The 24,779-nt window shown below is 35.6% G+C and overlaps 2 protein-coding genes across 3 annotated transcripts in view; both read left to right on the forward strand.

Annotated features, from left to right (window-relative positions):
* LOC137236525 (uncharacterized) lies at positions 1-23,714 on the forward strand. Of its 2 annotated transcripts, none has more exons than XM_067759258.1 (6): positions 1-76; positions 18,884-19,648; positions 20,397-20,507; positions 20,588-20,770; positions 20,833-23,206; positions 23,277-23,714. In XM_067759258.1, exons 2-5 carry the CDS (start codon positions 19,512-19,514, stop codon positions 20,906-20,908), a joined length of 507 nt encoding a protein of 168 aa, XP_067615359.1. In that variant the 5' UTR covers positions 1-76; positions 18,884-19,511; the 3' UTR covers positions 20,909-23,206; positions 23,277-23,714. The 2 variants fall into 2 exon arrangements, with proteins under 2 accessions (XP_067615359.1, XP_067615360.1); XM_067759259.1 differs by having other exon boundaries at positions 18,884-19,597.
* LOC137236526 (cell division cycle 5-related protein-like) overlaps positions 1-24,779 on the forward strand; it is a 276,855-nt gene that overhangs the window by 211,409 nt on the left and 40,667 nt on the right. The window lies entirely within an intron of this gene.

The raw sequence follows: 24,779 nt of genomic DNA on the forward strand, positions 1-24,779 counted from the left end.
AATACATTTAGTGATTTCAACTGTATCTAATCGTGCGCACGTATTTTATTGTGTTTTTCATCAAATTTTTTGCACGGTATGTATTTTCGTTTTGTCTTTTGGACATATACGTGTGGGTGTATTTCGACCGCGCATTTTTTGTTTGCACATGGGCTTTTCTTAAATTAAATTTCTTGCGTTGAACATGGAGTTTTAGTGAATTTTTTCCTTTCTCTTGAAGAAAATGCCTCCAGCCAGACGTCAAAATATCGGTCGACGTACGGGTAGTGCTAACAGGATGTTACTTCAAAGGAGAGTGCAAAGTATTGATGACCTGTCACAACAAAATGAAATACGACGTGAACGATATGCACGAAATAGATCTGCAGAACCACAGCGGCAAAGAAATTCAGCACGATCAAGACAAATAATACGTCGTGTTCTAGAAAATATGTATCGTGCTGCTTTTAATTACGATCCACAAATTGATTACAGTATGCATGGATATATTGGATTAATGAGTGCGATATGTCCACATTGTGAAGCAGATAAGTTTCTAGGTGAAACGGCTGGAATGTGTTGTGCTAATGGCAAAGTGAAGTTTCCGGCATTTGAAACTTCACCTGATCCATTGCACTCATTGATTTTTGGAGGATCACCAATGTCGAAGCATTTTATGAATCATATACAAGAATACAATTCATCATTTCAAATGACTTCTTTTGGTGTTACAAAAATTATAAGGGACAATTTTATGCCGACATTTAAATTCCAATACCATAACAGGTAATGCGGATATCCACTGTATCGACGTCGATCATTTGAAAATAATGGTAAACCGGCGATAATAAGAGTGCGCAATCAAGACATCGATGTTAACAATCGTGCCATATTCACCGATACTGTCAAAAGTTTTTCAGGCTCACACAAATGTTGAGTACTGTAACTCAGTAAAGTCTATCAAATACATTTGTAAATATGTGAATAAAGGAAGTGATATGGCTGTTTTGAGAGTAGATGGTGAAAATAGAAATGATGAAATCACTTAATATCAAATGGGGCGATACATAAGCAGTAATGAAGCAGTTTGGCGTACCTTTTCGTTTCCTTTGCACGAAAGACATTCTGTTGTTGTCCATTTGGCAGTTCATCTGGAGAATGGTCAACGAGTTTATTTCACTACTGAGAATGTACAGCGGAGAGCAGCACAACCATCAGCAACTACTTTAACTGCTTTTTTTCAATTGTGTGAAATCTACACATTTGCCAGAAATTTGATATATGTTGATATAACGCAATATCAACACCAGTTGATGGTCATCCACGTATTTTCCAAACAGATGCCTTGGACAGGATGTATACGGTACATCCCAACAATTCTGAACGTTTCTATTCAGGATATAAGAACAGTTCACGGTCATTTTTGTCAGACATATCGCGAAGCATGTCGGCTCTTGCATTTGCTAGAAGATGATACTCATTGGGACGCAATACTTCATGATGTATTGATTTCATCTCATCCACAGCAAATACGAATGCTGTTTTCGATTATAATATCAATATGTATGTCATCGAATCCAATTGAATTGTGGAATAAATATAAAGATTACATGACTTAAGATATTTTAATTCGGATGCGTCGTAGAGCAATGGATCTTGATTTGCTGATTACATTGGAAATGTACAATGAAGCTTTGATAATAATTGAAGATATGTGTCTTGCGATTGCCAATAAAGCATTGAAACAGTTAGCTTTAATTTCACCAAATCCTCCAATGCATGATTTATTTGATCGAGTGTTGCAGCGTGAACAACAATTCGATTACGTATATTTGTTCAATCCAACATCACCCAAATTGAACAATCAACAAAAGGATATGCATATATGACAAAATCATGCAAGCTGTTTCTGATAACACTGGTGGATTATATTTTTTGGATGCACCTGGCGGCACCGGAAAAACATTTGTGATTTCATTGATTTTAGCAACTATTCGATCTCAACAGAAAATTGCTTTGGCACTCGCTTCTTCTGGAATTGCTGCAACTTTATTGGATATAGGACGAACAGCTCATTCAGCTTTAAAATTGCCATTGAATATACAGATGGTTGAAACTCCAACCTGTAACATATTCAAAAATTCAGCGATGGCACAAGTTTTGCAACAAGAAGGGTCATTCTATGGGATGAGTGTACAATGGCAAACAAAAAATCATTGGAAGCATTAAATCGAACGATGCAAGATTTACGTGGAAACCGAAGGCTTTTTGGTGGTGCTTCAATTTTATTGTCAGGTGACTTACGACAAACATTGTCCGTTATTCCACGATCAACACCGGCAGATGAGATCAATGCATGTTTGAAGTTTTCCCTTTTGTGGCGATACGTGAAAAAATTAACATTACACATAAACATGCGTGTTCAGTTGCACAATGATCAGTCTGCAGAGCAGTTCTCGAAGCAATTGTTAGAGGTCGGAAATGGCAAAATTTCAATCGACAAAACAAATGGTTTGATTACATTCCCAAAATTTTTTTGTACAATTGTAGCCGCGAATAACGTTGTAAATGACAAAATCGTTTTTTTACAGGAAAGGAAAAAAAACGTTTTTTGGATGCTTTGTGATTGTTTTTTGTTCCTGTATTGTTGGCTTGTCCAAAACAATGACATTAATAACTTATATGAAAAAAATTAAGGAATTTCAATTTCGAATTACAAGTAAGCGGTCATTTTAAAACTTTTTTCAGTGGAAAAACGTTTCATATCCCAAAGCGCGACAGCAGTTAAAACGTTTTTCCATTATGCACAGCATCTGTACTGATGGCTTTTAAAACGTTGTTCCATTGAACAATACGGTTTGTACGAACGGATTTAAAATGTTACTATCGCAAAAAAAATGTATTGGTTTGTTTTTTAAATAAATAGTATATTATAGAATGCTTACAGTTTATTTATTTCATACAAAAAGTTAATTTGCATCAAAACAGAAATGTGTTCAAAACAGAAATGAAAATATTCCAAAAACTGTGAATAAAGCTTGGTTTGTTTTGAGCCCATTTACACAATAACTTGCCAACCTATCTTTTTTGTTTACTTCTTTTTAAATATTAATTTCCGAGTGTTTTCACGGTCACTTTTACATAAAGAGGGCGAAAAACCATCGTGTAAGAGTGCTCTTTCAAGTAAGAGATTTATATACTATCTTTATTTACTGCAGATCGATTTATAGAACTCTGCGTACTTCTCAGACCAATAGTCCTTCATTTGACCAACACTCACCAACAATCACAAACCTAAATATAAACAATAAATAAAATAAAAATTATAGCAAGTGCGCTTAAAACGTTTTTCCACATTACTTGTTCTGGAGCGTTTTTTTAGGGATATGGTATGCCACCGCATTGTTTAAATTTGAAGGTCCGCTCAACAGTTATTTTATTACGGAACTAGCGGGACCCCGGTGTGCTTCGCCACACCAATAGAAATATTGGAAAAAGAATAAAACATCATAGAATTTGTTTAATCTTTATTTCAATTCTTAATCCAAAACATTTGGATACACTACATTTTTCGTTTTTCCATTTGGGATATGAATAAACAAACAATTTGGAATGCCTACTCTGGAACAGGCAACGTATAGTTGTCGGTGCGAAAAGCACGGTTTCTCCAAATTCAATCCGCATACTCGAAGCGTTTGTGCGTGCGCCTTGTTGTCTGACATAGCAAAGACAGGCGCACTGGAAATTGGCATAGTGTACAAGTACAAGTGTGTTGACTTCTTTCTGACAGGCACTCGCTTAATTGAGCATAACGGGAAAATCTGGGTTGCCATTGTTGTTTCGGTTGAAAACGGTCAACTATGGTTCTGTGCACAGACGTAAAAGATTGAAACAGGGTTTATGTAGTCACAAAAGTGTTGCTCCTGTTCCACAGCATTTTAATTTTATATCATGGCGAAAGGTGTTCAGTTCAGAGTTACTGATTTTCATTAAAAGTTTAATTTATTACGGAGGGTTATACAGTTTTCACACAGAAACTTAATGATCTCATTTCACCTGCTAATGAAATCGTAAATTTTTTCCTTTCACACAGAAGTAACTGCTCGATTAGTATGAAGGATGAGACAGACAATCATGGCGGAACGATACAAGGTGGGAGCATGGTGACATACCTACAAACAAAAAAATTCCATGTACTTGTAAATTCGATGGACAAATGTCAAAATCGTACTGCGCCGGTAGTTGATGTTTCAAATCAAATAAAAAAGGTTATAATCAGCTGTTCGATGCGGCCACCTTGTATCGTTCCGCCATGCAGACAATGACATTTGCTTTGACAAATGACATTTTTAAGCACTGAACACACCAAAAGCTAAGAAGCGGAATCGGAAGCGGAACGCTGCCAACAGAGTTGCATTGTGCTTTTGACTTCATTAGGCATTCGATTAGCTACTAATGAAATAATAATAGATTCGAATTTTGTAGGGAAGATTGAGCTCAATAAGCGTCTTAATGTAGAAAATTGCCTTTATTATTCAATAAGCCGTCTGTGTGAAACAGTATTACTCCTTTAAGTGTAAGAAGCAGAGAAAACGTAGAGTTTTTCAAATTATTGTGAAAAACTTTTCAATTTGAATTTCTGTACCCAAGTTCACTATATTTGTGTAACACAAGAATCTGTAGGTCAATTCCTTAACTATGAAAAACTGAAAAATGTACACTTATTGAAAACTCATTTGCATACACAATTTACACTTTGAATTTAGTTGTGTTTTTATGAACAAAATTTTTAAACTAAAAACAAAATTTTCATTTGTCAGAAAAAACGGACTAATGTCAAAAAACCCTATCGAAATACAAACTGGCTTGTTGTTTTTTAATGAACTACGTTGTATTTTTATTGTATTTCGTTAGTTTTTTTTTAATATAGTTCACACACTTACACCAGTACTGAAACCTTATTGGCTTCCTCGACAAAGAAAAGAGAAAATACAAGAAAAATACATAAAAAGTAAAGTAGTGTCATATAGGAGTTTGATTTGTTTGCACTTACAGCACCATTTTATTCGCAGGAGACTTTCACAGCTACAAAAATTAAGGCGGATTTACACAGACGCTTTGGTTGTGTATCGAAGTATCGAAAAATTTACATAAATGCTTTGGTTGCGTGCCTACGCTTTGACAACGAAATACGAAAAACAATGAAATGCCGTACGTTAGCTTTGCTTTGAAACGATCAAAGCGTTTTCATAATTTTGACCTTATGCATTTGTGTAAACAGCCTTAGAAGTAAAATTTTTCCATGTTACACGTGTGGCGCTTAATATTTTGACTCTAATTTAAATAAATTTTGCTTTCCGTATGTTTCTGCAATATTGCAGGCTAGAAATCTTCTAGTATTCTTATTTCCGCGGAAATATATGCAACTATTTCATCTGTAAATACTACAAAGTTTTATTTAACTATCAAATGCAACTCAGCTTGAAGTACTCTTACGTACCAAAAATGCAACTCTAGATCTGAGATTTGCATCATGTGAGCGAGGCTATTTGTAGTTTTGACGTTTATGCTTAGTTGACACACTTGTATAGGTACACTATGGAAATTGAAAACGCTTGAATTCAAATGGCATGTCTGTTCATTACAAAAATTCATTTCCCGGTAGAAGTGACGTCAGAATACTTTGGAGCACATAAATTCAAAATTTGCTAGCGAAATTTCTGTAGAAAAATTTAAGTCCCGTTAGAAGAGACGTCAAAATACTTTGGAGCACATAAGTTAAAATTTTGTTAGTGGAATTTTAGTAAAAAATTCATTTCCCGGTAGAAGTAACGTCAAAATACTTTGGAGCACATGAGTTCAAATTTTGCTAGTGAAATTTATTCTGCTTTGTTATATCTTAGTGTGGGGGCTAAGATACTTGGCTTGGATATCATATGTGGTTCTAGGCTCTGGATCAGGGACTGTTATCAGTCTTAGACCGGCCATAGTGATGAGTGTCACGCGTGATTAGTTATCACGTCCTGCACGAGATGCCCCTGCTTCTACTGATAATGGCGGATATAGAGAGGACAACTCGATAAAACTCGCACCCCTGAGTCATTGTGTCGAGCTCAGGGGAGGGAGGACTCTTTAAGAGTCAATATCGGTACACAACGGTGACGAACTGGATTATTTAGGGCTTTTGATTATTGACATTAAATTTTGACTTGATGCCTTTGGGCTGGTAGGTGCGGTATTCTGCCACCTTAGTAGGTCGGGGTGAAACCCTACCGAAATGGCTGGTAGCCTAATGCTGCACCTGCCCACGTCCCGTTAAAACCGTGGCGGGCCTCGAGGTACGTTCCGGCTCCGTCGCCGTTAAGTTGGTGGTGTAGGTGCGGTTGAAAATTTTCCCGCTTCGCGTCCGGTCTGGCTCTGAACGCATTACTCATAAGGTAATGCGTCAACCCTCGCTTGGGCTCCCTGCGTAGCATAGATAACGACGAGACCGTTGAAAGGCGACTACACAATCGGCTCCGGATAGCGGCCTTGTAGGGTGACTTTTTATAATGAACACGACTAACACGAATCCGCCAAGGACGGGGGACGCGGAAGAATAGCGGTTTTGATGGAAATCCGTCAAATCAATCTTCCGCACTCTAAGGTAGCTTCCGCAAATTTGTTCCTCTGCCTTGAAAAAGGCGGAGTGGATATAGTCCTTGTCCAGGAGCCGTGGCTGAGTAGTAACGACAGTAAGATTTCTGGATTAAGGACTGGAAAATTCAACACCTTGATGCATGGGGAGGAAAGTAGGCCTAGATCCTGTGTGCTTGTTAAAGAAGAGATTAAAGCTTTTATTCTCCCTAATTTCAGCAATGCTGACGTAACCACGGTATGCCTCGAGCGAGGAAGTATTGAAATGTGGGTGGTCTCAGCGTACGTGCCCCACGGGGATGTAGCGGGACCACCACCTGCGATACTGGGCGACACCGCTGAAGTAAGGCGGAGAGGTGTTGGCGTGATCATCGGTGCCGATGCTAGGGGTGAGTCTTTATTTACTTTTATTGTAGATGAGGGGCTTTGCATATGTAATAGGGGGAATGACCCGACTTTTATCACTGGGGTAAGGGAGGAGGTCCTGGACCTCACCCTGGTTAGTAGAGAACTAAAGGGTTGGATATATGGCTGGAGGGTTCTCAACGAGTCGAAGTTCCGTCAGTGCAAAGGATAAAGCTGAAGAACAGGTGCAGCTGTACTATACTGTCTTTGGTATTTGCGGAAAACTAGAGTCAGCTGCAGTTTGAACGTTGCATCACCTTTTTGACGAAGACACAACTAGATCACAAAAACCAGGCATGCATAACCAACGAACCGATATCATTTCGTTACGATAATTAACGTTAATAAACGAAACAAAGTCATTTCGTTTCGTTGATTAACGTTAAGATCGTCAAATTAACGAAATGAATTTGTTTCGTTTTCTGCCCTATCAAAACGAAATCAAATCGTTTATGTTGATCATTAATTTCAAACTATGCTGGCAAAGCTGATTGATGGCGGAGTCATTTAGGGTGAAAGCATTGGCCAAGCTGATTGCAACTTTTCTCATGAATTTTGACAGTACGAACATTTCTCTGAGTATTTTTGACATTACCACCAACGAATTACACAAGCAAATTGCATGGAGTTTGTGTGTGTTTATCCGCTCGCTCTTACCACCCTACGGCTTCACCATGGCTATAGCATTGCCAGCACAATTCAAACATAAAGTATCACGTTTTTGTTAACGTTTTTAACGTTAACGAAAGCTTTTCGTTTCGGTTAAAAACGAGATGCAATTTATCTTGATAATTTCTTTATCGATAATATTTCGAAGTGTTTCAGCAGAAACGGTGGAAATTTTTTGATAAACGATTAGCTTAACGTTAAGGTGCATCCCTGATAAAAACTATATCGAAGCCCTGCTCAAAGCTGACGATTTAAATCCGAAGGACAGGGTTTTCGAAATGTGTCGCGTTCTATGAGAAGTGAAAAAATTAAAAAAAAAATTTGCTCAAATGTTTGAAAACTCATTTTCATTTTATCGCATTCTATCGAACGTCGAACGTGAATTGCCCCCCGAGGGACTTAAGCCTAGATCTATTTTAAAACATTTGCCGTCTTTCTGTGAGTTTTACAGCTCCGGCTCACGCTCAATTCTCACGGGAATGCTCTGGATCATTGAGAGACTTGAGAAGCAGATGTCGTGAAATTTTCGCACACGTGAAATGTTATAGGCAGATGTCGCCGCTGTTTTTCATTTAACTCATACGGCGAAAGGCTAAGCAGCGACATCTATTTTTGAAAAAGTAGGTATATTAAAGGCCGCGTTGCCAACCTAAAAAGAAGTAATTAACAAATTATCTAGCTCACAAATTGAACCAGACTTCTATCTGGATTTATCTGGCTCAAATCGTTGTTGTTGCATTTACATGCAAAATTATTTATCTGGCTCAGGATTTTGTCACCGGATGATAGCTATTGTTAGTTTAATTATAATGAATTAAGCAGTGAAATCATTATACTTTTAACTTTTATTTTGTATATTGTATACATATGTATATATTATTGTCAAATATGTGCCGAAACAAATCTGTAACACGCCTATTGCCCCTATTACGGTGAACAACTCAACTTAGTTGGGTTGTAATTAAAACAACTCAACTTTTAGACAACTCAACTCCTGTTTGGTATTGCGAATTACAACTTATTTCAGTCAGGCATGCTTAACCAACGAAACGATATCATTTCGTTACGATAATCAACGTTAATAAACGAAACGAAGTCATTTCGTTTCGTTTATTAACGTTAAGATCGTCAAATTAACGAAATGATTTCGTTTCGTTTTCTGCCATATCAAAACGAAATCAAATCGTTTATGTTGATTATTAATTTCAAACTATGCTGGCAAAGCTGATTGATGGCGGAGTCATTAAAGGTGAAAGCATTATCCAAGCTGATTGCAACTTTTCTCATGAATTTTGACAGTACGAACATTTCTCAGAGTATTTTTGACATTACCACCAACGAATTACACAAACAAATTACATAGAGTTTGTGTGTGTATATGCGCTCGTTGTTGCCACCTTACGGCTTCACCATTGCTATAGCATTGCCAGCATAATTCAAACATAAAGTATCACGTTTTCGTTAACGTTTTTAACGTTAACGAAAGCTTTTCGTTTCGGTTAAAAACGAGATACAATTTATCTTGATAATTTCTTTATCGATAATATTTCGAAGTGTTTCAACGGAAACGGTGGAAATTTTTTGATAAACGATTAGCTTAACGTTAAGGTGCATCCCTGATTTCAGTTGAAGTTGAATTGAGTTGCCAACTTCAGAAAGTGATGATATGACAGATAAATGACCAGCTGATCAATTTGTGGGGGAAATTTAAACATTTTCGAAATAAAAGCAAAACGGAGATTATATGAAAATCTATTTTATAACGGCGAAAATGTTGGTGATTGACATGTCGCGAATGCGGAAAACATTCACGTGATCATTCCAATCCCTTGAAACTACCAAGCACCAAGTAAGAAAATGTTTAAATGACAAATGATCAGCTTTCTCATGAAGTTATTTTGCAGATTTGAAAGGAAGCATTTTGCTCATTACTAAACAAAATTAAGGACCATTTCTGCATACGCCTTCGTATTTTAAAATTATGCGCCACACTCCGATTTCTTGCTGGCGGCAGCTATCAAATATGCTGTGGAAATGATTTTGGTGTTGGACTGGTTTTAGATATTATTGAGGAGCATATTTGTGCGAAGTGGATTAAAACCCAAACAGCAACAATTGTATTTTACTCTAAAACAGGATTCCCAGGAGTAGTAATTAGTATCAATGGGACTCATTTTCGCATTATTTCACCTATTTTGGCTGCATCCGAACTGCGGGCAGCCTCGTCCAACTACGGAATGTCGCTCCATTGAGTAAAAAAATTATTCAATATAATCCTTCGTTTAAACGTTGTTTTTTTCATATTATTGTTTGATTAAAAAAGGTTTAACCATCGGCTTTCAATTTTTTGTTTTTATTAGGTAACGTTTTATGAGACCGTGCACCATTTAACTCTTATCAAAGGTGGTACCAAAAGACATATTTCGATCTCCGTTTTTAGGATTCGAAAGCGGAAATTAAAAATTTTATTTCTGTCGAAAGATGTTTACAAAAACTCACAAAATGGCCCGAGAGGTTTCGAAATATGAGGTCCGATGCACAGTTTTTTTGCACAGACCATCTTTCTGCGTTGGCGGCCTTTGTCCGCGATTTGTAAAAATAACCCTGGGTAGATCCAACACCTTTCTGCATTAGTGTGTACAAAAAATCTGGCATAATACAACAACCACATGAAAATTTGAAACGAAATGATATGACAGAAATAAAATTTTTAATTTTTCTTTTCGGATTCTTAAATCGGAGGTCGAAACGTGTCTTTTGATACCAACTTTGAAAATTTTTGTTAAAAATTAGGTGGTAAACCGTCTTCTAAAACTTAACATTTTTTCAAAACAACTGCAAAATTGTATGAGACAACTGCTAGTAATCAGTTGTAAGATTTTGACGTCTTTGACAACTACACCAACACAAGGTTGTAAACGGTAATGCCACAAAAAGTTGTTAGACTAGACAACTCAACCGACATTTTTTTGACAGGTTGAGTTGTAATCCGTAATACCAAATTGCGAAATTTCAACCCAATCAGAGTTGAGTTGTAAACGGTAATAGGGGCATATATTGCTACCTCACGGGTAGAGCTTTAAAATTAACTAAATAAATAAATCAATAATGACATTAGCCGTGTTTTTTAATCCGTTTACGCTTAAACTTTATATTGACTGCTAAGAGACAAACTATAAATACACCTCTGAAATTGCTGCGCATAAATTTTGTCCTACTAAATTTCAATACGCATTATACTCAGATGTAACTGAAATATGTGTCTTTGTTTCACCCTGTACACTAATTCTATGTATTATATGTGTGTCCACAATTCATCGCAACTGATTCAGCTATATGTTATACCCTATGGCCATCAGAGCGTTGCGTCTCCGCTTTTCGGTACACCCTGTTGCTGTAGCTAGTTGTTTTACCACAGCCGCTAGATGGGTCTCCTAAGCATTATCTAAGCGAAGATAGGCGTTTTTTAACACGCGCAAACGAAACGTATACGCGCGTGTTAAAAAACACGGCTATTGATAGTTTTGCAACTCTACACATAGGTGGTGTGGAAAAGCAATAAAATAAAATATAATACAAAAATTTAGGCCGGGTTTTTCACTGCAAGTTTAAACTCCAATTAAAGTTGACTAGAGTTTAGCCCTGGCCGCTTAAGCTGAGATGAGCAGCAAAATTGTATGTAATCGAACTTATCGAACAAAGTGGCAAGGTTAAACTGAAAAACCAGGCATTAGTATAATATCTTGTTCGAAACTTTGTAACAAAATTTTACAAAAAAAAACCTGCCGACAGGCTTGAGCATTCCATTATACCTATATAACTCTACTTTATTTTCGTGTATTTTATCTTAAATTTTTTGTCGAACTCCCTCCTAATACGGCTTCAGAACTGGTGTAAGTGTGTAAACTATATTTCAAAAAACTAACGAAATGCAAGGAAAATACAATTAGTTCATTAAAAACAAACGAGTCAGTTTGTATTTCTATAGGTTTTTTTGACATTCGGCCGTTTTTTCTTTATTTTTTTCTGACACATGAACATTTTGTTTTTAGTGTGAAAATTTGGTGCATAAAAACACAATTAAAATCAAATGTCTTGTGAAAAAAGTGAACCATTAGAGACCGAAATAATTTTCGTGTATTATTTGCAGTGTTCGTATTGTTAAAAGTGGTAATAGGGGGACTCATGAAAGCATATAAACTTATAAGGTGTAAAATTATATCCATTTACACACGCTGTTATATGAACGCACCTAGAAATACTCTTGATAAACTTGATTGTTTATCAGCTGTATTATTGCCAAACAAAAATTTTTTGATTGTTATACAAATTAAAAAATGCCAAGATTAAGTGAAAAATCAAAACTAAAACGTCTTTACTAAGATATTCTTGTAAATGACTTTCTGATGTTGGAGATTTCTGATGAAAATGCCTGCTGTAATGTCTGCAAGGTTGCATTCCTTTGAGTTTACCGCGTTTACACAATAGGGGGACTCATGAAAGCATGTAAACTTATAAGGTGTAAAATTATATCCATTTACACACGCTGTTATATGAACGCACCTAGTAATACTCTTGATAAACTTGATTGTTTATCAGCTGTATTATTGCCAAACAAAATTTTTTTGATTGTTATACAAATTAAAAAATGCCAAGATTAAGTGAAAAATCAAAACTAAAACACCTTTACTTGCTAATGTTGGAGATTTCTGATGAAAATGTCTGCTGTAATGTCTGCAGGGTTGCATTCCTTTGAGTTTATCGCGTTTACGCAATGAAATGTGCGCGTAAATTTATACAAATTGTGTAAATGATTTTTCATACAAAATTTGACAGCTCGTTTACGCACTAGATAAATTTATACGTTTACACACTTTATAAGGCATTTATACGGTTACATGAGTCCCCCTAATGAAATGTGCGCGTAAATTTATACAAATTGTGTAAATAATTTTTCATACAAAATTTGACAGTTCGTTTACGCACTAGATAAATTTATACGTTTACACACTTTATAAGGCATTTATACGGTTACATGAGTCCCCCTAATGTAAAAATAAAATGTAAAACATAAACAAAGTCAAACTCACTCATGTTGGGGGAATAATGGTCTCGCTTTTTCATGATAGAAATTGTTTTTGTGTTTTGAAGTTCCGATAAAGTTTCGTCAGTTTTTTTAGCTTGGAATTCAAGCAAAAATAAAGTAGTGTCATATATGTTAAGCTTTATTGAATGAAAAATATATAAACACTAGCTTTACCAGGCGCACGTTGTAACGCCCGAGCTCTAATAGATATTGCGTTATTTTTTCTGTTTTGTTTGTTGATAATTTAATTTATTGTTCTGTAAACTGAATTGAATTTTGTACGCATATTTGGTGAAATTTTCTGTTAAAACATTTTATTCTTGTATCTTATTTTATATTATTGTATTGCTTTTACCGCTGATGATTGTTGCTTTGATTACATTCCGAAGAAGCATGACTGGTGAGCCAATTTTCAAAGTTGATATATGCGGAGGCATTCCTTTTGGTTGTAAGGAGTATTGAAATTCATTTGGATAATTCACAATTTTATCTTCATCTTCTTCGTTACTTCACCAGGAAATTGATTTTGAAAGCGACCATTGATTTTGTTGACATGAGCATTTTTGGGAGCTAAGATAGTTCTTTCGCATAGCCAAAAAACAAAAACATTTTCTGAAATATGAAAAACTTTAGTCTTGATCGAAAGAACCTCGAGCCAAAATTTGGTGATGAGCGAACACGTTTTCATAGTGAACACACACACAGAATTTGATTTTTATAGAAAATGTAGATAGACTGAAGCTAAAAAATTTTTTTAACAGCGGCAGATTACTAAACGTCCAAAAGGCATAACAGCTAAACTCAACAATGCAGGCAAACTTTAGGTGTTAAAATAACTTACCTCTTGGTGGTGTTAGGGATTGACCTCATATAACTCCTTACTGAATTTCAATGTTCTGGCATGTATACCTTAAAAGTTATGCAGTCCCAAAGACTCCATTTGAATGGGAGGTTCCACGCCCCCTTTTTCCCAATTCCGCCTTTTCTTGTTGGTGTTAGGGATTGACCTCATATAACTCCTTAGTGAATTTCAATGTTCTGGCATGTATACCTTCAAAGTTATGCATTACTAAAGATTCCATTTATATGGGAGGTACCACGCCCCCTTTCTCCAAATTCCGCATTTTCTTGGTGGTGTTAGGGGTTGACCTCACATAACTCCTCATTGAATTTCAATGTTCTGGCATGTATACCTTCAAAGGTATGCAGTACCAAAGATTCCATTTGTATGGGAGGTGCCACGCACCTTTTATATATCGAAATTATTTTTAGCCTAAAACCTTCCCGTTGATCGAGGGAACCCATAACCAAAATTTAGTGATGATTGATGTGTGGCAAATACGTTTCCATAGCGAACACACACACATAGAATTTGATTTTTATATATATATGGCTAAACCGATTTGGGATTTCAAAATCAACTAACCATCATCTCTCCTTCCTGTATCTTTCCTAAAAATGTCATGGCAATCTGTCGAGGCGTTCTCGAGTTATGGAGTGACAATCAAAATGTACACTTCTTTTTATATATATAGATTGTTTTAGAATCGTTGTACATATGTATGTATGAATATATGTAAAAAAACTGCTTGCGAAAACAAACGAAATAATTTAACTGATGTGATCTACAAGGCTGTTGCACCGCACGGATGACACACACACCAGCGCTGGTAGAAGTCGTAGCAGTAGCAACAATATAAATGTCAATCGAAATAATAATAGCCGTGTTTTTTAACCAGTGAGGCGCATTTTATAACAAAGCTTTATTAAAACAAAAGCAAAAACATATTTCTTATATCTTTCGTAACAAAAATAAACAAAAAACAATTCATTTTCTTAATCTAAAAAATATTGTATAGTCGTATAAGTAGATCACATTTTTTAAATGGTGGTATACAGAGATCGTTTGGAAAAAAAAAATACTTCCATTCGAGAAAATTGTGTAAATCTTCTCTGGCTTATAGATATTATATCAATTTTACATCCTAAAAAATAATATGAAACTTCTGTGTAAGAACAAATTGTGCACAGTAAAAAAAAAATTGTGTGTTTTTTCACCTAGTTTTTCCGTCACATTGCCAACAGTTCGGTGATCTGTGCTCTAAACAGTAAGTTTTTTTGCATTTTGCGCAGTAATATACACTCATACGCTTCAACTTCAGATCACAGAAATCGCATCTTGATCTTTTACCCTTTTTTATTCCATCGTCTGAATCTGCTACGTAAGTGGGGTCAGCCAAACTGTCATCCGAATCGAAAACTACTTCTAAGTCGTCCTCTAACTCACTTCCATCTAGCGATATCGCCTCCAGCCATTTTATTAGTTGCGCTTCAGAAGTAGCCCTCTCTAAAACCATAAAAGTATATACAGGCCCTAACTTTTAGCAACAAACAAAAAAAATACGCAAATAAAAGCCTACAAAAAAATGACCTTTATTGCTAAAGAGTGCCTCGCAGGCGACGCATATACATATGTTTCAGCAGCGCAACGGAGCAAAAGCAAAACACTACTTCAAACAAGTTCGTTTAACACTTAACTGCATTGTTTACTATATAGTTTGGCAGCTTAAATAGACCTTATGTTGCGAATAGAGTGGAAGGCAGTGGACTAGGCAGTCGAATGTCATATAACCCAGCAAACACAGTTTCTAACGTTAGAGAAATATTGTAGTTTTACATTAGAATTCTAATGTAGTTCTCTAATGCATTTCGAATCGAAAACTAGGTTAGAGCACTCGATTAGCATTCGACTGTGAAACGATTCGAATAACACTAGAAATGCGATGTTATGATTATTGTCACAGTTATCGATTATTTGCACGACATGATCAGTCACAGTGTTATACAAAAAAATAAAAATAGTGAAAAGTTGTGTGGAAATATTATAAGCTGAGAAATAAGTTTTTCTATTTATAATAATAAATACTAGTAAGTGAAAATGAATCCAAGAAAGTTAAAAAGGGCTATTTGAATGGCATGAAGAAAACGCTTCCTCATCCGTACCTCAAACCAATGCCGTGCTCAATCCTGAGGAAATAAGTGGAAACGAAAATTCCAACACAATATCTAGTACTGAAAACTGTGAAACATACGATAGGATTTTTAATTATTTTTATTTTATTATAATTTATAAGCTTATAACCAAATAAAAGTATCTGATATAATGAAACAATGAAAATTTCGCTGATTTTAAATATCTGAACTTAATTGCGCATCACTTAAAAATTCTCATTAGAAACCCATTAGCAATTGACGTTAGAATTCGATTAGAATTCTAACCCTTTTCTCGATATCGAGAACGAAGTCCCCTTTTTGTCGAGAATGCTATAATTCGCGACAGTTTCGCAAATCGTTCTCTAACCTTCTACCTTAGAGAAATACACTAGAATTCGATTCGTCTTCTAATCGTTTTCTAACCTAAATGTTTGTTGGGAATGAAGGAATTGATGTTCGGAGTTTTTTCAAAATTTGCCGGAAATCCTGAATCATAAAAGGGAGTGTAGTTAAGTACGAAAATGAAAAAATGTAGTTAGGTTTTGCTCCTTTTTTAGCAGGTGATTTTCATTTTAAAAATGTAATATACAAACCAATGTTCATTCTATTACTTTTTTAGCAGGATATTTTCATTTTAAAAATGTAATACATAAACCAATGTTCCTTCTATTACTCATTTTATCTATGGAGCTTCACATGCACTTTATAAAAACGTGCATTTTATTTTTACGAACTTATTCCTCAATGAAAATAAATGGAACAGGTATTAATGTAAGCATTAATCATGTTTCTTATTTCTTAAGTGTTCTTCTTAAATATTATAAATGTGGTAAAAGTAGCAAGACTAAAATAATATTGACAAATGTCATGATATGTCAAACTAATTTTATATAATAAAAATGATCTCATAAATTACATGCATTTTATACATATGCATTATATTTTCAATTTTCTCTACCTAACTATTCGTTTTGTGCTGACTACATTTTGCTTATGCATGACTTTCTTTGGCTATATAAGATAACAATTCCAGGGGCCGTTTTCACCATCTTCGGTGAACGCTAACAAACACTTTATTTGAAAGAAATCGTTCAGTGATTCGTCAAATAAGGGTTACTTTAAAATAACGGACGTTAAAAGTTCCCCTGTCACATGAGGAAAAAGTGAAATACAACTATTTTTATAACATGAAGATAGATAGAAAATTTATTGTGGATTGCACTGCGACCGTTGATCTATTGTGCCCTCATCAGATTACGTCGCGTTCCAGGGGGATATGTTCCACCGTCTCTCCTGATCGATCACGAAATCGACATGAATACAAAATTGTGTTTTTTATTCAGTTGAACGGCGATAGAAATTCTTATATTTTTAAAGAAATCCAGGAAACTTCAAGAAAAACCCTAAGTTTTTAATTATTTGTGTTTTGCTTTGACGTTGGCGGTGCGTTGCTTATAGATTGAAGCAATTAAAGCGCGTGTGTTAAAAGTCAGATGTAGACGCAACGCAAATGCCAAAACGACTCAAAAGTCACCTTAAGCTTAGTTGCTTCACGTGTTATTTATCATTATTAATTAAAAGTGTTGGATCTCGTAAGAAGCTAAACTTAGGCAAGATACACACGAGACATAGCTTCGTAAACGCGCACAAAATAAGGAATGCAGCTACGATTTTCTACGCCTCAAGAGTTCTTATGCTGTACATAATACGTCTATGAAGATACGCCTCGCGTGCATCTTCCCTTAAATTATTTTCAAAGAAAAAATGCTTTGTTTTTTACCAGGGATGCACCTTAACGTTAAGCTAATCGTTTATCAAAAAATTTCCACCGTTTCCGTTGAAACACTTCGAAATATTATCGATAAAGAAATTATCAAGATAAATTGTATCTCGTTTTTAACCGAAACGAAAAGCTTTCGTTAACGTTAAAAACGTTAACGAAAACGTGATACTTTATGTTTGAATTATGCTGGCAATGCTATAGCAATAGTGAAGCCGTAAGGTGGCAACAACGAGCGCATATACACACACAAACTCTATGTAATTTGTTTGTGTAATTCGTTGGTGGTAATGTCAAAAATACTCTGAGAAATGTTCGTACTGTCAAAATTCATGAGAAAAGTTGCAATCAGCTTGGATAATGCTTTCACCTTTAATGACTCCGCCATCAATCAGCTTTGCCAGCATAGTTTGAAATTAATAATCAACATAAACGATTTGATTTCGTTTTGATATGGCAGAAAACGAAACGAAATCATTTCGTTAATTTGACGATCTTAACGTTAATAAACGAAACGAAATGACTTCGTTTCGTTTATTAACGTTGATTATCGTAACGAAATGATATCGTTTCGTTGGTTAAGCATGCCTGTTTTTTACACTTTGCTAATATTCACATACATGTCTACTACTATAGCTGTCGCTTCCATACTACTATTTCATTATTTAAAAAAAAAATAGTTCTGAAAAATGCAACCTTGTCACATGCGTTCTCAAACACGGTTGCCACACCATGTTTTCATTTAGGACCAAAATGCATCGAAAAAAAGACCAGATCTCAAAAAAAAAAGGACCAAATTTTAGGTTTTTTATTGGTATACAAACAATTGGATTGTTTCAATGGTTTAATATATAAAATTTTAATAAAGTAGAAACTTGGTTTTAATTCAAACTGCACAAACAAAAATAAAGTGCACCTTTAGGTATTATATGTTCACATTTCTAGGATTAGTCTATGTCTTTCACCAACCAAACGTTGTGAACCTAGTTTAGCTTGATTGCAGTGGAATAAAGTGCATAGCGCAGTTAGGTTTTATTAAAGAACGGTTAAAAAATTTGCGTTGTGGCAAACTCACTAAATCGTAAATAAAACTAAGCAGTGGTGTTAATGCTATTTTTATAGATGTTTACTTTTTCCCTAACGTTTAAACTTCATACCAGAGCCTAGATTCAGTAAGTGTGAGTTGGAACTCATACTAAAAATCAAGCGTCTTAAAAGTTTCTAATAACTTAAGCTACTGTACATAATGGGTTTACAGAAGTAAATTGAAAATTATGTGTGGGTAATAGATTTGCCGAAAATTTTATTAGCAGTATTTTGAATTTTTGTTTCAGTGAAAAAGAAATAAAAGTACCAAATCCGTGCCGAACAAGAACCAAAATTGTGAAAAAGGGACCAGCGGACCAGCGGACCATATGGAGTTGAAAAGGGCCATTTTTTATCCAAATGGACTGAGGTGGCAACCGTGTTCTCAAATGCAAGCTTCCACATCAAATACATACACATTTAAGTACTTCGACATTAAGAAATTCATTGTCGCGTTGCATGGTTCAACTATGTACAGGTTGGCTCATCTCATCAGCTGATTTTGTTTATGTCATTGCATGGTCGAAGGGATTGTCAAAAGGAAATAGAGAATACAAAATGTAAACAAAGGTTACAAAAACAACCAAAAGGCTATTGTTTTTAAGTCTGATTTGAAAATTAATTAAATTCATTTTCAAATTTAATATATTTACAAATAAAGAATTTTAATATAAAAAAAGAAAGATGTCCAAGTGTGTGATATGTGGAAAATGATACCATGCAGGAAGTGGCCCGTTTTCCCAAGCTCCTAAAGACCTTAAACGCCGCGAAGTATGGAATCGGGTTTGCAAGCGATATTTCAAAACACGAGAACTAATATGCGCTGAACACTTCACGTCCACTGACTACATTTTGGGAGGAAAGAGGGCGACTTTAATGCCCAATGCGGTACCAATGGTTCCATGTACCTCCGGAAACATATGGCTTGATGAAGAACATTTGGATAAACCTGAATTGGCAGAGTATGATTTATATATACGAACGATGCGTTGCGAACTCATAGTGCATCTTGGGTAAGTTCTTGGCCTAGATGGCTGTTTGCTCAGTCAGTAGCAGTTAGACGAAATGGACGTGGATGTAAATTGAGGCGATGGTTATGCATTGAAATTGAAAAGGTGGTTGGTGTAAGGTGAAGAGACACTACATTTAGGACCTACATTGTGTATGTCGGGGTAGATTCGAGATAAATAAATAGGAATTCTGCTTTCCTCGACAACTATTTTCGGGTATTTGAGAGGCGGGGCCTCTTCAATCAGATGCCAGTTAGGTTGAACAGATTTCTTAGTATTTGACAGAAACTGTTTGTGCAGCATTTAATTTTTCTACTTGATGGGGAGTACTCCCGGAATATTGTGTAGATGTTGGTGTGGCGACATAGGAGGACATCCCGGGGCATTTCGCCCAGTTTCTTGACATACCTGAAGTTTCCTCTCGTGTGTTTCTTTTAAGCTCGGCTACCATATCGTATAGGAGTTGAAATGCTGCTCGGTTGTTGCGTTTTCTAGAGACATAGTCGTTATAGCTAGGACCGGCCTGTTATATTATGATCCCTTTAGAATCTACCCAGTGCAGCTCATGCCTAGGGCAAATAAAATTCATTTCTAGGCACTACGAGAACATCCCGCACAGAAGTGTTCGAACTAAAAGAGCATAAACATTCGTGAGTGAATGAACGTATTGGATGGACTATGATTTCGCTCATTTTCATATTTTTATTAAAGAATGGTATATAGCACTTATGCGATACATGTTTGTATATAGGTCACTTTCCGATCACACATACTGTAAACCAGCGGAATTATGTGATTCTGGGGTAGTTTTAGACAGTCTGCAGTGGAATTCGAATTATAAGGACGTACAAAGACAGACTGAGTGAGTGTATTTAATTTTTTTTTTGTTTAGACTGTTTTGTATCTGTTATGTATATAATTTTATTTCCAATATACTCGTAGCCCTGAAATATTGGAAGCTCTAAGCATGAAAGAAATCTCTGACCTCAAAAAGGAGATTAAGAAGCTCAAGGAAGTGAAACTTAGTTTTGAGAAAGTATTGCAGGAGGCAAATGCCTTCATGGATTCGGCAAAGAAAATTTTCACAGAAGGTCAGATAAGGAAAATGATTGTATCTGGTATGATGTAAGTTGTTTATAGCGATAATTGAAAATTTAATTATAATCCGCATTATTTGATATATTCAGGAGGAGTGGTGCAATGGTCATGGAAAGATATATCCAGTGCCATTTGCCTTCATGCGTCGGGTCCCAGGGCCTATAACCATTTGTATGCGAATGGTTTCCCGCTTCCTTCTGTGGCCACCTTGAAGCGCTGGTATGGCAAAACTGAAGTAAGTGAAGGAATACTTACGGCCTCACTTATTCTTATGGAGTCTATGTCTGAATGTCTTAGTCATAAAGACAAAATGTGCGTACTTTCGTTTGACGAAATGAAAGTTTTTGAAGTCTATGACTACGAGCAGGTTGAAGACTATGTGCGGAAGCAATCAAGCTTCGTACAAGTAGCAATGGTTCGCGGGCTACTTTAGTCATGGAAACAGCCTATATTCTTTGACTTCGACTTTTCTATGACCAAAAGTATTTTAAACTCCATAATTTTGGCGCTATACAATATTGTAGTTGCCATAGTGACTGACATGGGATAAAAAAATCGTGGGCTTTGGAAAGAGTTGAATGTTACTGTTGGTGAGTTATCACCTTTTGTAATATCAAATACATATTAAAGCCGGCAATAAAAACTATATTTACTTTAATAGTGCATGAGGGAAAAATTTATAAGCATATCAATAAAAACAAAATACAAAAAAAAAAAACTCATTAAAAATGGGAATCTTCATACAAACTGCATATAAGGTTTCAATGACCTGTCCAATTTAACTAAACTATTTTTTGAACTTCGATTTAACGGATATGTTTATAAGTTTTTTTTTTATTCACTATTACGTTTTGTATTGCTGCCGTTCATATATATGCATGCTTGTACCATTTAGACAAACCATGGTTCGCCAACCCAGCAAACGAAGCAGAAAAGATTTTTACCTTCGCCGATGCTCCGCACCTTTTAAAGCTTATCAGAAATCATTACTTGGATACGGGTTTGATGTGCTGAGGGGAACTGCTGACTACGAGGACCATTTGTGATATCTTAAAATGCGCATCGACGTCGGATTTATCGATTACTTATAAGTTGTCTGAAGACAACCTTTCTGTTAAAGGAATCGGTATGTTAATATTACTAAAGGTTTTCCTTTGTTCACAAGGGAAATCCAATTTACAGGACGACAAAAAGTTAAAACAGCAGCGCAGTTGTTCTCCAACACAACGGCAAATGCCATTAGACTTTGTCACTCGCTAGGGTTCGATATTTACAAACCAAAGGAGACAGCAGACTTTATTCAGCTCGTTAACGATTGGTTTGATGTTATGAACTCGAACATGAAAACATATGGTTACCCTGGAAAGGTAATCAGATACAACATGTACAACCCTTACTTGACCTTTTAATAAAATGTCTTTTGAAACTAATAAATTTTTAAAGGAGCCGTTTGGAAGATCTCTTTCAAACCAGCTCGATGTGCTAAAGAAAATGAACGAGCTCATGATGCAGCCGATTGTTCCAAGATTTAAAAATAAAAATAAACACTATATCGTAGAGCTGTTCCAAAATGGCATAGTCATGTCTAATCGGGCTTTAGTCATGCTATACGAGTACTTAAATACTAACTCGGATGTGGAATACATTTTAACACATAGGCTAAACCAGGACGTTCTGGAAAATTTATTTTCTGCTATCCGCAGCAAAGGAGGTCTTAACAATCACCCTACTCCGAAGGATTTCAGATACAGACTCCGGAAGTACATTTTAGGTATGATGTTAATTGCTATTGGTATGTCTTACCAACTATATATTTTCAAATTTTATGTTTGATCTGCATATAGCACGAAACACTGAACACCTGAAAGGTACCGGTAATGTGGGCCAGGATACCACTAATTGGCTGCTTACTTTGGATTCCACCCAACCTCACTCCCAAACCTTGTGTGCAAGTGACTTCCTTTGGTCAAGCAATGCGTTCGACGAGAGCTTTGATGAAGAGATGCAGCCGGAAGTTCTCGAAGCCCTCAATCCACCACAAGAAGACCATTCAGACCCATGCATCACTCTTAGAAATGATGCATTGGAGTATATCGGTGGCTACATTATAAGAAAGCTTGGCCTTGAAGATGAGAAAAGCACGTCAATTTCAAGTGGATGGACCAGCTCGTTGTCTAAGGGCAGTTTAATTATACCATCTCCCCAATTTTTGGATGGCATCAAAAGACTTGAGGACATATTTTTTCAAATAAACGGTATGGATATACTCCATTGCAAAAACATAAAGGAGCGTTTAATTCAAAGAAGTGCCGGCGTTGATCTTCCGGAACACGTCAAACGATTTTTTTTTAAGTGTCGGATTCATTTCCGTATTTGGAACCTAAATAAACGACTGAAGATTTGTAAGGCCAAACAGAGACTAATGGGTTTCAGAAAGTACATCAAACTGAAACTCTAAGTGTTGTAAGTATGTACAAACTATATACTATATATAAAAATATATAAATACATATCTATCTTTGGTCACAACCAGCTACGTAAGCGGCATCTCAATAACTTCATTTTGGGCAAGATTAAGCGTGGAATTGGTATTGAATTACGTGGAAAAGATCGCGGTCAGTTAAAATTGAAATGAATTTGTTTATGGATGAAAACAACAGTTTAATTTATATATGATCTTCAATTGATTTCTAATCCCGTAACATCCCGTGTGCACAGTTGAAATCATTTATTGGTAGCGAGTCGAACAAAATTTCTGAATAGATTAAGCCGAGTCTAAATGCTTGAAAATTTCCTTAATTCATTAATATTAAATACTTTCATCATCTTCTTGTAAACTTAACATCTTCTTCAGCAAGCTTACGTATTAAAACATTCATTTACATTTACTTTTGTTTGTTCGAATGTATTTATTTTCTCTGTTTGCAAGAATATGAAAAAAATTGGAAAATGTGAATATATCTAAGCTTTATTTATGTTAATAAATAAACCAACATGTATATATATATATGTGTGTACATTAGTAAAAGAAAGTGCTGGGCTGGATTCAGTAACTGAGAAATTTTAAATATAATTTACATTAAAAGTGCATTCAATTTACCCAAAATTTACATTTCAAAACTCCCACTTACAATATCTAGCCCCAGACTGAAACTTTATTTGCCTTTCCCATAAAGGGTAATTCTATACGACAGCATGATACTCTTAATACACATCCAAAAATATCGGGAGGGGTATCGGAGGACGCGCTTTGGAGCCAGATTCGCGAATCCAAACACGTAAATAAAAAATTGTGCGTCTGTCATCCTCGGTGCGCGATTTTTCTCGCAACACTTAAGAGTATTCACGAAGCTTGCTTTTCAATATGGCATTCATGAGCATGCTCCCCTCATAACTATAGTCTGTGGAAAACATATCTTTATTAGCCTTAAACCAAGTGTGGTTCTTAAATTGACTTACACATTCCATTGGCCGCCATAAGATAAATAAAATAAAAATGAAACTAAACGTCCATCTACCGCCTTACCACATCTTTGGTGGTAATTTTGTATCCCAAACCGATTGTGGGTGCACTCAGGGTTTTTTATTTTAATGGCGTGATGATGGTTTTTCATTAACAAATAAGTTGCACATCAATTTTAATGTTTCTAATATTAAATAAACTTTAGTATAAATTCATGTTTGTTGACTACAATATTGCAAACTATTGACATTTCTATTACATTCGCACCAACACCAATACACAGATTTTGACAATTTGAACAGACATGTTTTGTTGCTTTGCAGATGAGCCAACCTGTACATAGTTGAACCATGGTCGCGTTGTAAGCCAAAGTATTTTTGCATAAAACCTTTTTGACCACCACAATAGGGCCGTTCCATTGGTTTATCGAGCTCTGGCTCTGGCTCAAATCTCATTGGAACGATCTGGATCAACTTTATGAGAACTGGCAGCACTAATATAAAACATCTGTTTTGTTGAAAATAAGAAGAAACGTACACAAAATTTTAAGATACTGATAGAATTATTAACATT

Source organism: Eurosta solidaginis, chromosome 1, assembly GCF_040869045.1.
Source record: "Eurosta solidaginis isolate ZX-2024a chromosome 1, ASM4086904v1, whole genome shotgun sequence".
Lineage (NCBI taxonomy): Eukaryota > Metazoa > Arthropoda > Insecta > Diptera > Tephritidae > Eurosta > Eurosta solidaginis.

Bases quoted from the DNA above. Each gene is read 5' to 3' on its own strand.
- LOC137236525 (XM_067759258.1), top strand. From the start codon at position 19,512: ATGCCCAATGCGGTACCAATGGTTCCATGTACCTCCGGAAACATATGG. The intron at 19,649-20,396 runs GTAAGTTCTTGG...GTTTGTATATAG, and splicing joins GAACTCATAGTGCATCTTGG to GTCACTTTCCGATCACACAT. The intron at 20,771-20,832 runs GTAAGTTGTTTA...TGATATATTCAG, and splicing joins ATGATTGTATCTGGTATGAT to GAGGAGTGGTGCAATGGTCA.